Below are 16,016 nucleotides of genomic sequence, written 5' to 3'. Positions count from 1 at the left end.
TAATACGTTCATGAGTTAATAGTATTTGTGTAAAACTTTTAGAATCAAAGTGCTATGATCATTGAGTTTTGGTCGAGCTGCGTGTTGTATAAATCCACTCATAAGCTATTGACTGTTACTCAAAAACAGAAAACAGTTATACAACTCAACAATTTATTTCACTACTCCTAACTACCAAGAATCAAAATCTTTACAACCTCGCCTATAAATATCAGACCCTCTCCACTCGTGAAAGCCAAACTGATTAAGAAAAGTCCCAGAGCTCCCATCGTGTGGTTTAGATCCCAGAAAGAGAGAAGAAAAACCAGAGAATGTATTAGAGAGAGAAACTATATACAGAAAAGAAAAAAAAACAGAGAGAACCCAAAAGGAAATTTGTAAAGTGACGAGGATTACCAGTTAAGCTGTGACTTGGATTCCTCCATTGTTGTATATGATTCTTCTGTTAGAAATTTAAATAAAGAGAATAGAGAAAATTAACAAACATAATAATATATTATTAATTGAAGAACAGAAAAAATAAATACAAAATAATAAATTATAAAACTGATAAGTGAAAAGAAAGCCGAGGCACGTAAAACACGCTTTCCTTAAAGCAGATTTGCCCCATCTACCTGATTGGTGTTAGAGGATACGTGAGCAATCACTTCCTAGGATACAACGACTAACGAGTAGAGGAATACACCACTTTCACTACTCCAGCGAACTCGGATTAATACCTTCACTCTATCACCTTAAGACTTACGAAAAACAAAGAAGAAGAAGACAAGAGAGCTTTTTAGTGAGTGACTCTTTTTGTTGGTGTGTCTAGAATGAAAGGTGAAGCCTCCTTTTATAGGCTTCATATGGGGTGGAATACCAAGTGTGGACACAAGGGAATTAATGCCAAAAATCCCACAAAATTAGTGATATTGATCAATCACAATCTTTACCATAATTTCTGATATCAATCAGAATATTTACCATTATTACGGTGATTACATTCTTGACCAAATCTGCATTTATTAGCAGCTATCAATGGACCACATTTAAGGCATCAATTTTCCATTCACTCATTAGCCTAAATTGGCTATTTATTATATATAAAATATAATTTTTCCAACAATCCCCCACATGAATGAAATTGATCAACGATAAGGAATACACAGAGAAAAGACTCACAATGAATTGACAAGACTCGACTCGACTCAACACAGTGATAGAATTCTAAGGTAGATACCTGCAAAGGATAGGTGGGTGTTAACCTTTGAACCTTCCCTTGTGAAAATATATTTACCTTACTAGCTGATCAGTGGACGCGATGTCTTTGAACTGTCTGATGTTGATGTAAATGATGATATATCTCACACAGATATCTTCCTGGCATCATATCGGTTCTCATGACTATGTTCATTTTTGCCATGAACATCCGCCTGGTTCTGCGAGAGGTTTTAGAGAATTTAGCCCCCACAATTCTCCTTTGAAGCGGCCCCACTTCTCTCTCACATAGGTGACCTCTTAATTAAGAACAATCCCGCATTGCCCCATTCGGACTTCCGACGCATAAGGGTCATTAAAAGCTTAATGCTTATCCTTTTTTCCACAACGGGAATCACTGTTTCATCAACAGAATGGGTAGGGTTATGTCCCATTGAACCTAGATCTTGGGATCTCCAGTCAACTAGGTTGGGTTTTCCTTTATATCTACCTTATTTCTTCTGGGCCTAAGTCTCATTCCTTCTGATGTCTTTTCAACTTGATCTCTATTTAACCCTTTGGTTAGCGGATCCGCAATATTATCTTTTGACTTCACATAGTCAATTGAGATAACTCCAATTGAGATCAATTGTCTAATGGTATTATGTCGTCGACGTATATGTCTTGACTTACCGTTATATAGAACATTCTTTGCTCTGCCAATTGTTGCTTGATTATCACAATATATACATATTGCAGGCACAGGTTTAGGCCAGTCTGGAATATCCTCTAGGAAATTACGTAGCCATTCTGCCTCTTCACTACATTTATCCAGAGCAACAAACTCAGATTCCATTGTAGATCTAGTGATTACAGTTTGTTTCGAAGATTTCCATGAAACCGCTGCATCACCTAGAGTGAAGACATATCCACTAGTACCTTTTGAGTTATGAATATCAGATATCCAACTTGCATCAGTGTATCCTTCAAGCACAGCTGGATCTCTGGTGTAGTTTAGCCCATAGTCACGAGTATACCTTAAGTACCTAAGTACCCTTGCAATTGCTTTCCAGTGTTCAACACCTGGATTACTCGTGAATCGACTCAAAGTACTTATAGTATAGGAAATGTCTGGTCTAGTACAACTCATCAAGTACATTAGACTTCCTATTACTCTAGCATATTCTACTTGGGACACACTTTCACCATTATTCTTGGATAGATGCTGACTTGTATCAATTGGTGTTCTGGAAATTCCAGAATCATCCTTACCGAATTTGTCAAGTATCTTGTCCACATAGTGTGACTGACTCAAACTGAGTCCATCTGGCGTCCTTATAATTTTTATCCCTAAAATTACATCAGCCAGTCCCATATCCTTCATGTCAAACCTTGAGTTTAACATTGTCTTGGTAGATTTAACCATTCGTTGGTTTCTTCCAACAATGAGTATGTTATCTACATACAAACATAGAATGATGTATCCCTCATTTGTGGTTTTGATATACACACATTTGTCACACTCATTGATTTTAAATCCATTTGTCATCATGACACTATCAAATTTTTCGTTCCATTGCTTTGGTGCTTGCTTAAGTCCATACAGTGACTTAATAAGTTTGCAAACTTTCCTTTCTTTCCCTGGAACAACAAAACCCTCGGGTTGTTCCATGTATATTTCTTCATCAAGATCTCCATTTAGAAAGGCAGCTTTTACATCCATTTGATGAACTTCTAGATTTCGCAATGCATCAATTGCCAAAATCATCCTGATAGAATTTATTCTCGTCACCGGAGAATAAGTATCAAAGTAGTCATAGCCTTCTTGTTGTTTGTAACCTTTTATTACCAATCGGGCCTTGTACTTATTAATTGTTCCATTTGTTTTCATTTTCCTTTTGAAAATCCACTTGGAACCTAAAGGTTTACATCCAGGAGGAAGGTCAACTAGTTCCCAAGTATGATTTTGCAGGATGGAATCAATTTCACTCCTTATGGCTTCCTTCCAAAAAGGACCTTCAATAGAGCTCACAGCTTCTTTATATGTTCGAGGTTCTACCTCTATCATATAAATTAGAAAATCTGGTCCAAAAGAATTTTCTATCCTTGCCCTTTTGCTTCGCCTTGGCTCTACTTGGACTTCATCAGTTTCCTCTTCTTGTTCTCGATCATCCATCGTTTCAGATGTTCACTTAGAAGAGCTTGGTCCAACCCCATTATCTTTGCAAGGAAATACATGTTCAAAGAATGATGCATTCTTTGATTCCATTATCGTATTCTTGTGAATGTCCGGGTTTTTAGACTCATGTACAAGAAATCGATATGCATTGCTATTTTGTGCATAACCAATGAAAATACAATCTACTGTTTTTGGACCTATTTTCATTCTTTTTGGCAATGGTGCAATCATCTTAGCCATACATCCCCACACTTTTAAGTATTTGTATGAAGGTTGTCTACCTTTCCATAATTCATATGGTGTCTTTTGATCTTTTTTCCGGGGAATCTTATTTAAAAGATAATTAGCTGACAAAATAGCTTCACCCCACATGTTCTGTGGTAATCCAGAACTTAATAACATGGCATTCATCATCTCTTTTAAAGTGTGATTTTTCCGTTCTGCCACTCCATTGGATTCAAGAGAATAAGGTGGTGTTACCTCGTGAATGATTCCATTTTGTGCACAAAGTTCACTAAATGGTTCTACATATTCACCACCACGATCACTTCTTATCATCTTAATTTTCTTATTAAGTTGATTTTCAACCTCTTGCTTATAGAGAGTAAATTTCTCTATAGCCTCATCTTTGCTTTTTAGCAAGTACACATAACAATACTTTGTACTATCATCAATAAAAGTAATAAAGTATTTGTTACCACCTCTTGTTTGAACAAATTTTAAATCACAAATATCACTGTGAATTAAATCAAGGGGTTCAGTGTCTCTTTCAACTGTTTTGAACGATGACCTGGTTAATTTCGCTTCTACACAAGTTTCGCACTTATGTTTTGAATCAATATTGAACGTGGGTATGTAATGCAAGTTAATTAATCTACGCAAAGAATTATAATTAACATGACCTAGTCTACCATGCCATAAATTTGAAGACTCAAGAAGGTAAACAGAAGAAGTACTAGCTTTATTATTATCAATAACAGCATTTGGCTTAACAGCCATTACATTCATCTTCCACATGCCCTCTTTTACATAACCCTTCCCAATAGGAACACCCGCTTCAGTGAGTACAATTTTATGAGATTCAAACACCATCTTGAACCCATGTACACTCAGCAGAGTTCCAGATATCAGATTCCTACGAATGTCAGGCACATACAGTACATTTTGCAGCTTGACATTCTTTCCAGACGTCATCTTCAAGAACACAGTTCCTTCCCCTTTTATCTCAAAGGTTGCCGAGTTGCCCATGTAGAGCTTCTCTCCATTTTACAGTGTAGTCAGATCAGAGAATGTTGACTTGTTTGCACATATATGACGATAGCTCCAGTGTCGAGCCACCATTCCTTTGAATTCGCATCCACCAGGTTGACTTCAGAGACCACGGCACATAAGTCTAATTCAGCGACCTCTTGGGATATCGCGCCCACCATATAGGTCTCATTGCCTTTCTTCTTGCGCAATTTGCACTCAGATGATTTATGTCCCATCTTGCCACAGTTAAAGCACTTCCCTTGCAACTTTGGCTTCTTTGCAATTCCACCTTTCGGTCCCAACTTGGGCCTTTGCTTGTGCTTAGGATTCTTCCCCTTTGAGCCTCTATCATGCTCCATCAATTTTGCCTTGGCAGCATTAGGATTCAAGGTTCGCTTCTCATTACCTTGGTTATCCTCTTCAACGCGAAGTCTGAGAATGAGATCTTCAACACTCATTTCCTTTCGCTTGTGCTTCAAATAGTTCTTGAAGTCTTTCCATGCAGGGGGTAGCTTCTCAATAATTGCAGCTACTTGGAATGATTCACTCAAAACCATTCCTTCAGCATGGATCCCATGGATGATCAATTGAAGCTCTTGCACTTGGCTTATCACATTCTTGGAGTCTACCATCTTGAAGTTCAAGAATTGACCAACCAAGAATTTCTTGGCGCCAGCATCTTCAGCCTTATATTTGTGGTCCAAAGAGTTCCACAATTCTTTGGCTGTTTTCTTCACACTGTACACACCATACAGAGTGTCAGATAAGCCATTCAGAAGATAATTCCTACACAGGAATTCAGCATGCTTCCAAGCGTCAATTGCTTGCTGAGTTTGCACATCTATCTCATCCTCTCCAATAAAGGGAGGATCCTCTTTTAAGAATCTCGCAAGATTCAATGTTGTCAGATAGAAAAGCATTTTCTGCTGCCACGTTTTGAAGTTCACCCCAGTGAACTTATCCGGTTTCTCATTATGGTTCACAGGAACCGTTGAGACCGTTGGTACCAATGGTACCGAAACTTGCACAGCCTGACCCTTAGATTGGTCCTTGGTAGTTGAAGCTGGAGTTTGGGGAGATCCTTCAATGCTTCCAGTAGCAATGACATCCATATTTTCAGCCATATCTGATTGGTTACATAATACTTGGAGAAATAAGTACATATAAATTTATATCGTAAAACAATATAAATTTGCATATGGAAACTACATATCCATTAAACATAATATGTAAATATAGCATGCATACTATATTTAATATATAAACAAATATAAATACATGGATATTGCAGTTTAAGGCAGCGAACATATATATGTAACTGTACATATAGAATTTCATGCATATGTGTATAATATAGTAGAATGGCTTATAGAATTTCAAATTTATCAATATTTGTATCATAATTCTCGTAACAGAATTAGTTTAATGCAGAATGGCAATAGAATAAATAAATTAACGTGTTTATTAACTAAAATTTATATTTTGTAAGACAAAATAAATCAATAACTCATATATGATGGTAATGATAGCAATAACATGCATTAAAAAAAATTCAATTATATACATATATATATGATTGTATATCTATATAAGGTATATATATATGTATACCAAGAAATATATATTTATTATATATATATAATTTTATGTGTATATATAAGGTATATATATGTATCCCAAGAAATATATCTGTATAAAAAAAATGAGTACATACCACTATGCATATATAAAGGACAAAAAAAATATAAATACACTTATGCATACCAATATAAAAAATCAAATACTAAACATACTAAGTATACATGGTTCCATATATATTATTAATTAACATGCATAAAATAATGAAATAAGTGAATAAAATACATATATTATGTATATATACTGTACATGTTAATCAAAATATGCAAGATTAATAAATGTGGCAAATAAACTGAATATATACAATGTATTGTAAATATCAAAATTAAAATAATTAACCTTGCCAGAAAACGATGCAAATATATAGTAGACAAGATATACATACATAAACAAAATTGGCAGTGTAAAAAGACAGTGAAAACATATATAAAGAAATCTAATCAACATTGATTGAATGGCAAAACAAAAAAAATCTGAAATATTTTTCGCCCTTCAATATGTTCGTCTTCTCCAAATGAGTTAAAGTCTGCTTTAAGATTGTTAGAAATTTAAATAAAGAGAATGGAGAAAATTAACAAACATAATAATATATTATTAATTGAAGAACAGAAAAAATAAATACAAAATAATAAATTATAAAACTGATAAGTGAAAAGAAAGCTGAGGCACGTAAAACACGCTTTCCTTAAAGCAGATTTGCCCCCTCTACCTGATTGGTGTTAGAGGATACGTGAGCAACCACTTCCCAAGATACAACAACTAACGAGTAGAGGAATACACCACTTTCACTACTCCAGCGAACTCGGATTAATACATTCACTCTATCACCTTAAGACTTACGAAAAACAAAGAAGAAGAAGACAAGAGAGCTTTTTAGTGAGTGACTCTTTTTGTTGGTGTGTCTAGAATGAAAGGTGAAGCCTCCTTTTATAGGCTTCATATGGGGTGGAATACCAAGTGTGGACACAAGGGAATTAATGCCAAAAATCCCACAAAATTAGTGATATTGATCAATCACAATCTTTACCATAATTTCTGATATCAATCAGAATATTTACCATTATTACGGTGATTACATTCTTGACCAAATCTGCATTTATTAGCAGCTATCAACGGACCACATTTAAGGCATCAATTTTCCATTCACACATTAGCCTAAATTGGCTATTTATTATATATAAAATATAATTTTTCCAGCATCTTCTTTATAGTGGAACGACTCAGCTTTCCTCTGAGGCAAGCTCAACGATGACGTAGCCCCAAATTGGTGGTGAACCTCGATAAATTTGTATGTCTTTCTTCTCTACTTTTCTCCCTTCTTCTATGATTGAAATGGTTCTTGGTTTGTGTATGTACCCTAAGCTTCGTTGTTCTATGTTCTTGTGTGTAATAGAAGCTTGAATCTTATCAGAAAAAGGCAAAGCAATTTAGGGTTTGATATTAATATAAATGCAATATATAGTACTTGTGTCTCAATATTAGCCATATTTTTTTTGAATAAAAGGTCAAGTTTGACCTTGTGGTGTCTAATGTGTTTTATTGAGTTGGTGTTGGGTTAAAAGGGTAATAAAACCTATAATGGTATCCGAGCCAGGTTCTTTGGCTGGAAAGTTCAACTCAAAGGTGACACCAAGATTCAACAAGGCTGGAGGAAGAAGCTCCCCAAGTTGTAGGAGACAATCAAGAAGAGTTTGAGGATATTCCATTATCCGAACCCACTGAGTTTTCTGATTCTAGGTATCGGCATCAAATAAAACAGAGACAAAAGAACACTTACACTATCTCAGGAAGATTATATTGAAAGGAATATTGAAAAATTCTCAATGAAGGAAGCTAAGACCACTAAGCAACCTATGACCAACCAATATCAACTAAGTAAAGAACAATGTCCCAAAAGTCAGGCAGAAATAGAAGATGTGCAGAATGTTCCCTACTCTAATGTTGTTGGATCCATAATGTACCTAATGGTATGCACTAGATCTAACCTTGCTTATGTTATAAGTATACTAAGTAAATATATTGCTAACCCTGGAATGCAAGGAAATGGATTTTCAGATACTTAAAAGGCTCTACTCATATTGGTCTTAAGTTAACTAAGAGGGCAAACAACAACTTAATAAAATGATATAGTAATATTGATTATGCTGGAGACAGAGATAGTAGAAAATCCACCTCTGCCTATTTTTTCTTAATAGGAGGTAATTGTGTAAGTTGGAGGGTTCAGCTACAACCTGTAGTTGCCCTATCCACTACTGAATCAGAATATGTAGCAGTTACAGAAGCTATTAAGGAAGCAATCTAGATCAAAAGCCTAATGGAAGAGCTATAGCTACTTAGGGAAAAACCTATAATCTACTCAGACAGCCAGGGTTGTATACACTTATGCAAAAACCCAGTATTACACGATAGGACAAAACATGTTGAAATTAAGTATCATTTTATCAAAGAAAATGTGACACACACTACAACAAAATCCCATTTCTATAACACAAAAATTTTACACTTTTAAAAAAGTATTATAATAGGTAAATAAATGTATAGGGGGACTTAATATTTTGGCGCCTAATTTTTCCCCAGCCCCCCAAAAATTTTACACGGTCCCAATTGAAAAAAAAAAAGAAAAAAACCCACACACGGTCCCCGATTCCCCTCTCTTTCTCTTCGTTTCTCTGTACATCTCTCTCTCTCTCTCGTTCCATTGTCAAAGGTTTACCCTCTCTCTCTCTCTCTTCATTTCTTGACCACATCTGCCCAGGAGGAGGACAATTAAGCTTCGGTACAACTAAGATCAGGAAGGTCACAATTTCTTCTCCTCCCGTAAAGTTCTTTTCTTCTTCTTCAGCTGAATCACACATATATATATATATATCTCAATCTCTCTCTCAACTCATCTTTTGCATTTTTTCGCTCAGAAAAATAAAGGTGGGACATTTGCATCTTTTTGCATTTTTTGCATTATATAAATTAGCATACACATATTTCATCTTGATTGAGAAATTGTTTAATCGTTTTCTGAAGCAGTTCGATTGAATGAAATGAAATTTTGGGGTTTTCAGGAAAAGGGAATAGAGAATTTTGAGAGTTATGTACCTAATCGTGGAGTCAAGCAAGTATTCTTCTTTGATCGAGATGGTAAATCTTTTTTTCCTTTATCTATATATGTATTTATAGTATGAATAACGAGTTTTCATTCACTTGGCCTTGTTTGGATTCATTTGGTGTTGGTATTGCTGGAATCTCATTCCTTTATCTATATATGTATTTTTTTATGTGTTCACACTAGTTTTTAAGATCTGTTTTAGGAAAAGTGGGGGTAAAGAGCAAGATATGGAGACTGCGTACAGTAGAGTTTTTTAGGGGATATGTATGGGAAACCTTTGACAATATATACATATATATATATATAAATGCATTTTCTTCCTTATACATTTGATAATATAGGTATATATATTAGACCATAGAGCTTCAGATTAATGATTAACTTGTTATTTTTCCAATCTTGGCTGCTGCAGGGAAGAGAACTAATTTTGGAGAGAAGGAAAATTATTTGGTCTTCATGAGTATTGCATTTCAGATTTTATAATTAAGTTTTCCTTATGAAGTGCCTTTAGTTTTAATATTAAATATTGCATATGATATTGTGTAGCTTTATTTTATTAATACTTGATCATGATATAAGTGTTGTTTCTTCTTACCCGAATTTCTTATTTTTTAACAATACAGTGATATTGAACCCAAGGCACCCGAACGACTGTTGAAGCTGCACGTCGTCGCTAATCTGTCGTCGGTCTCCTCTGCTCTGGTTCAAGAGGTAGGTTTGCTTGCCTTATATCTATTGTCTTTTTCTTCTTTGAAAAAGTTATGGGTTAGTTTTTGGAATGTTTGTTTGTATTGAGGTTCAAGGTAGTGTAAGGTAACTGTGGTCTATGTTACTCTTGAACTAATGGTCAATGCCCCACAAGTGTATGATAAAATGATGCAAAGAAACTGTATATACATTATGAGCTTGGATAGATAGAATATGATGCATGAGCCCTTTGGTTTAATGAAGCATTCAAGATAGTTTTAGAGGGTGAGCTATATATTTCTAGGCTAATAATCTAGAGGACAACAATTTCTTGCATGAGATGAGATTTCTTGCTAACAATTTCTTGCTAAGATCCAAACTAGAAAGATGAACAAGAGACCAAATTGAAGAGTGCAGCTCTTCTATGGCAGTGGAAGATAAAAAATGTATTTAATGTTCCCAGACATCTCTGAGAGAACTTTAAGAGTAGAGCAGCCACCGAGATTAAGAAAGTAGTCTATGTGTTCATAAGATTCCCACCACGATGGTTTATGATCAGTCTCCTCTGGTCTCCAATAATCTATATCATTATAATTGATATTGTAATTTGTTTCTGCTACTATATTTTCTTTTGTAAAACACTTGTGAGCAAGAATTTGTTGAAATTTGAGTGAAGGAGCTTCTTCCAAACTCTCACAGCCTTTAAGAAATAGACTCTTCAAATTAGCTTGAGATAATCTGGCATATGAATCAAATTCTTTGAAAAATTGAGATTGACATCTTTTAAGCTCTCAAGACAATGTAACAAAAGGAAATGGCAAAAATAAATAAATAAATATATTCCTAGCTCACATATGTATATAAAGTAAAATTATGCCTTTAATTTAATAATATTAAATGCCCCTATAATTTAGTAAAATTATGCCTTTAATTTTGTTTTTAAATATAAATCTCAAACATAAATGATTATTGTACAAAAACCAAATAAGGATGCTAATGTAGTGGTATATGGTTCCAATTTAAATCTTGAATCTAATATAAAATTTTACACACTTTAATGTACTATTATAGAAGCAATAGTTGCATTTTACGATCTTTGTTGTATTACTTTCATTTTACAAGCAATCAAGTTAATAAATATAGGAATTGTAACATTTGTTTTCTCTTTTTTTTTTTGTCATGCACATTCTCTACTAAAAGAAATCATGTGTTTTGTTAATTATGAAACTTTATATATCCGTTACAAAATTGATTTTAAAAGAAGATTTGAAATCAATGGTGACAGGCAGAGCATATTTGTCTTCTTTTCTCACAAGCAAAACTAAAAAAAAAGGCATACATAGTTTTCGTGTCAATCTCAGCCACCTCACTTCAAGTTTGGCTCTGCCACAACATTTTTATTGTTATGGGTTGCACTTGAACTCATTTAATGATATCTAAGCCATTTTTCAGCTGAACATATTTTTTGAGTGTTTATTTTTTATCTTTTAGATGTTGAATGTATTTTAATGCCCTTAATCAACGAGACAATGCTTGAGCTTGGTCATTATTGTACTAACTTTGCTACTGGCAGGAGCATGTTCTACTGCTCTTGATGTTATAGCTAAGTATTGAATTGAAGTTCTTTGAGACTACCCTTCTGCTACTCTGTTATCATGAGCAGGGGAGGAAAAAAAATAAATTTTATGACTATAATAATTTATGTAGATCTCAATAATTAAATAATGCAGCATGGATGAAAAACAAAGCAAGAATGACTCTAATGATGGCTGATACACAAGACACATGTTAAAACACAAATAAATGTTGTATAACAATTATCATATAAGAATAAATATGCAGCCCCTTAAAAAAAAGAATAAATATGCAACAAACGTTTATAGCATTTATGTGATTTGATTAGTTATTTCTATTTTTAGTAAGCCCATTTTTTTCTTTTTTTTACTCCGTTATAGAAAAAAAGAATTAATATTTATTTTGAAGTTCAATTGAATGTGTGAATTATTTATAAAGAGTTCTCAAGTAGGACTTCCTTGTTTCAATTTCTTAAGAGGATTTGGTAACTTCATGACCTAAAGATCTCTCAAATTTGTTTTGCTTATTATGTGATTGTAGAGGCAAAAATACACATTTTTTGCATCTTTGGCTCTTTTCGCCTTGCTGGCTGGGAAGTGAAGTCTGGCTAATAGAGGTCGTGGTGCTCATGTTTTTCAGTCAAATCCTCTCACACAAACATACCCTGCAGACAAGGTGAGAAGCTTTTTAAGTAAAGTAAAATGTATGCCGTGTACCATGATTCTTTTTTTCTTAACCAATATAGCAAAACAACAACAAGAAGAAATAACAAGTCTAGCTATTAGAGACTGTTGGTTTATACCTTAGGCAAAATGGGGAAGGGTGATGTATGTGCTGTTATAATTTTGATATATGTATTTATGAACAAATTTCATCAGGTCTTGTAAGTGTCATTGTGATTTTGGACTGTCAAACAGTCAAAGACACTCTAACTGGTGTATTTTTTATTAATTTTTTAATGAATTTTCTAAACTAAACTAAATTTTATGAATTATTCACACTGATTAAGAACTTTAATTCTCATTTAGAAAAAAAAATCTCTACTAAGATTATTTTCTGGGCTAAAAAAACATTCTATAGTTTGTTATTTTGAGGATAATGAAATTTGAAATATCAAATACTTTAAAAGCTAACTGAAATTTTCTGTCAATATGATTTGTGGGTCTTAAAGAAATTCTCCTTTTCCGATCGCCATGGGAAAAAAAAGTTTGACATTGTCCATTGTAAATGTGTAGTTCAATTCAAGTAAAGTTAATCTTTGCGTTGTTAATTAGATTCCTCTTATCCATATGCATACAAGTAATAAATAGAAGCTAATGGTTCTATATTTTGTTTGTTCATAGACTAACAGAAAAGTAATATGTAATATCAATTAAAATATCTAGGATGTCATGCAATTAGGAAAAGAGATTAAGGTTTACCTCTCCAGAAGCACTGTTGAATGCCTTGTGTTGCCAACCCTGGTGACATATATTTATGTTAGCACCATTAGTTTTCCTCTTGTTATCCATAAAAGTTTCTAAACCATTATCGTTTACTATATTTACCTTTAAATAAGCTTGGTATGGAGGTTCCAAAGTACACAATACACCTTTGTAGATTCCATATCCAATTTCTTGGAACATCAATTGGGTGAAGACTTGAATCATTATCCGCAAATAACTGCATGGGATGGATAATACGTGGCCAATATTAGCCATCTATTACCATAAGCCTCAATCAGAGAGGAATATGTTTAGCGTGGTTCTAGCCTCACCTCATTAACCTGAAAGTAGGTCCCATTAAGCGGAAAGCTTTCTCTCATTGCCTTCATACATGGTATCTGTTTGTTGACATAGTTGGGCATTGCTTAATTTCATTTTCAAAGCATCATGTAGCATTCAAATCACCATTATCATTATTACTATTGTTTAACTACACACTGGCACTGTAATAGATTTGCCAAGTGTATTCTTACCAAAATGGTTCCTCAGATTGTTTGGGAGTTCGCTTCACGCATGCTGTTGCATGAGAAACACTCCTTCTCATTGCACAAGTTGTCATATCCAATTTGTTTGTATAATTTGTATGGAACAATTCATTTCCAATTTGTTTTATGTTCAAATAAATTCAAATTTTATTCTTTTTCATGTCATTAAAAGTTTTACATCACTGTCTTTGTCTTTATAATTTCATTTTAGCCAAATAAGAAAATTTAACTCCATCTCTATTTCATTTCTCTATCTGATGTTATTCTAATCAAATTTTTCTATATATTGTACTTGCCTATTTAATTTTATCTATTTATTTTATTTAATGCTGAGTTTTTTTTCTCTTTAGTTGAATGTTTTCTAGTTGACTGCCTTCAAAAGAAGAGGCAAGATACTTGGTGTGCAAGTAATTTTTTACGGGAGACTCTTATTTTTGTTTGCAAGAGGTATTCCTTTTACCTTGGTTTTATATTATTGAAATATTAGAGGAGTTTGAATATGTTAAATATTCATCCATATTGAAGTAGGTTCTGAGATTATTATTGTGTGTTGCGGTGATAATGGAAGGTTGAGAACTTGTGTGTCTTAGTGAAGTAGGATCTGAGAAATTTGTGTGCTGTGGCAAGATAAGGAAGAAAACATGTGTGTTGTTTGTCTATATGCTTGTTAAGGTAGCTTTAAAGGATTCAAATAGAGGGTGTTTTGGACTTGAATCCAATGAAGAAAATTGAGTTTTCTGTTGTTTCTTATGTACTTTGAATGAAACAAATCTGCTAACACTTTTTGTATGTAATTTTGGTGTATTATTACTCTTTTGTTGAATGAAACAAATCTGGTTTTATTACTCTCAATGGTGTACTTTATGATTTTATTTTACTTTGAATGAAACAATTCTGGTTTTATGGTTTTGGTGTATGTTTATTACTCTTTGGTGATCCGCATTTCTGATTTATATTCTTATGTTATCTTTCTTTTTATATTGCAGCAATTTCAACTTGAAAAATGAGTACATTACGAAGATCTCCAAAAAAAACACCATCGTCCAGGTGCTTTATGCAATTTTGTGGCCAAAAAGCAAAAAGCATCATTGAAGACTCAAGCTGATTGGGACGATACGTTGCTTGGAAGCCCTGTTTTAAAGAAAAAAAATGCTCTTCGTAGGTTTTCTGCACCTGTTAGAGTTGTAATTAACTCACCACCTGCTCTTAGTACTAGAGCAGCAACTCGTCGTATGGTCTATAATACAGAGCCAGATCCAAATGATGATGTGGAAGACATGGAGATGTCACTTGGAAGTTCAAAAACTAGAAGATCTCTTAATTATGAAGTAGATAAGGTAGTTGATAGTGTTTGTGAAAAGGGAGTAAGGGAGGAACATGAAGAGATAGCTGATGAGGAAAGGGTTGGTGCAGAATGTGAAGAAGGGGCTGCTGCAGAATGTGAAGAAGTGGCTGCGGTAGAACTTGAACAACCTCTTAGAAAGTCTGTTAGATTACAAAAAACAACTGATGAGGCAAATCAAACTGAGATTGAAGAAATACCTCAAGATGTAGATGCGAATGTAATGAACTTAGCCAAGAAGACAAGGGGAAAAACTCTATTGGCAATTCTTACCAAGAGGAACAATGACTTAAGGATAATAAATTGGAATGAAAAAGGGCAACCAATTGGTACTAACTCAGTGCAATTTTCTTCTTTTGTGGGCGCTCTTGTGCGAGAGGTTGTTCCTTACACTATTTCAGATTGGAGGAAAGTTTCACCACTCATGAGAGATGTTCTTTGGGCATTTATTCAAGTAGAATTACAAGTTTATGACTGTATTTTTTTATATATATTCAGCTCTACACTTAAACATATAATATATTATTCTATATTCTATTGTAGGCACAATATGACTTACATGATGATTGGCAAAAAAAGATGTGCTTTGAAATGATGGCAGAACTATGGAGATCTGGGAAATCTAGACTTGTAAAGGATATTATCAACGCAAAAAATGAGAGTGAACGACTAGCCTTAAAGCCGGATTGCATAAAAAGTGATGTAGAGTGGAGAGCATTTGTTGCCAAAAAAATTAGTAAAGAACATTTGGTAAGAAATATGATGTAAGAAGTGATGTTTCTGCCTCTTTTATCTCTGTTGGTGTTAAATTAAATATTGTTATGCCTCTTTTACTTATTTATTAAATAGGATATAAGGGCCAAATACCAAGAGAGAAGAAAGAAAGCCGTTCCACACACCTTAAGTTGAAGAGGATATGCTCGAACAATCGATGATATGGTAATAATTAAATTAAGTTTTATACTGTTTGTATTTTTGCTTCCATTATTGTAGTCTCTATTTTATAATCTCTATTGTTGTATTGTGTAGAAAAAAGAAAATGAGGATGTTAAAATATCTAGAATCGATGCTTTTCGAAGAGCCCATACCAAGAAGAATG

At 33.9% G+C, this 16,016-nt stretch overlaps 1 protein-coding gene across 1 annotated transcript; it reads right to left on the bottom strand.

The window, feature by feature from the left end:
* Positions 1 to 4,632: 4,632 nt before the first annotated feature.
* Positions 4,633 to 5,730, bottom strand: LOC133832724 (uncharacterized). The gene has a single exon (XM_062263034.1). It carries the CDS (start codon positions 5,728 to 5,730, stop codon positions 4,633 to 4,635), a length of 1,098 nt encoding a protein of 365 aa, XP_062119018.1.
* Between the last annotated feature and the right edge of the window lie 10,286 nt (positions 5,731 to 16,016).

Source organism: Humulus lupulus, chromosome 1 (assembly GCF_963169125.1).
Source record: "Humulus lupulus chromosome 1, drHumLupu1.1, whole genome shotgun sequence".
Taxonomy (NCBI): Eukaryota; Viridiplantae; Streptophyta; class Magnoliopsida; order Rosales; family Cannabaceae; genus Humulus; species Humulus lupulus.
The sequence above is the reverse complement of the archived record's forward strand: the minus strand, read 5'-3'. Positions and strand labels throughout refer to the sequence as shown.

Coding starts and splice junctions, on each gene's coding strand:
- LOC133832724 (XM_062263034.1), bottom strand. CDS start 5,730: ATGGCTGAAAATATGGATGTCATTGCTACTGGAAGCATTGAAGGATCT.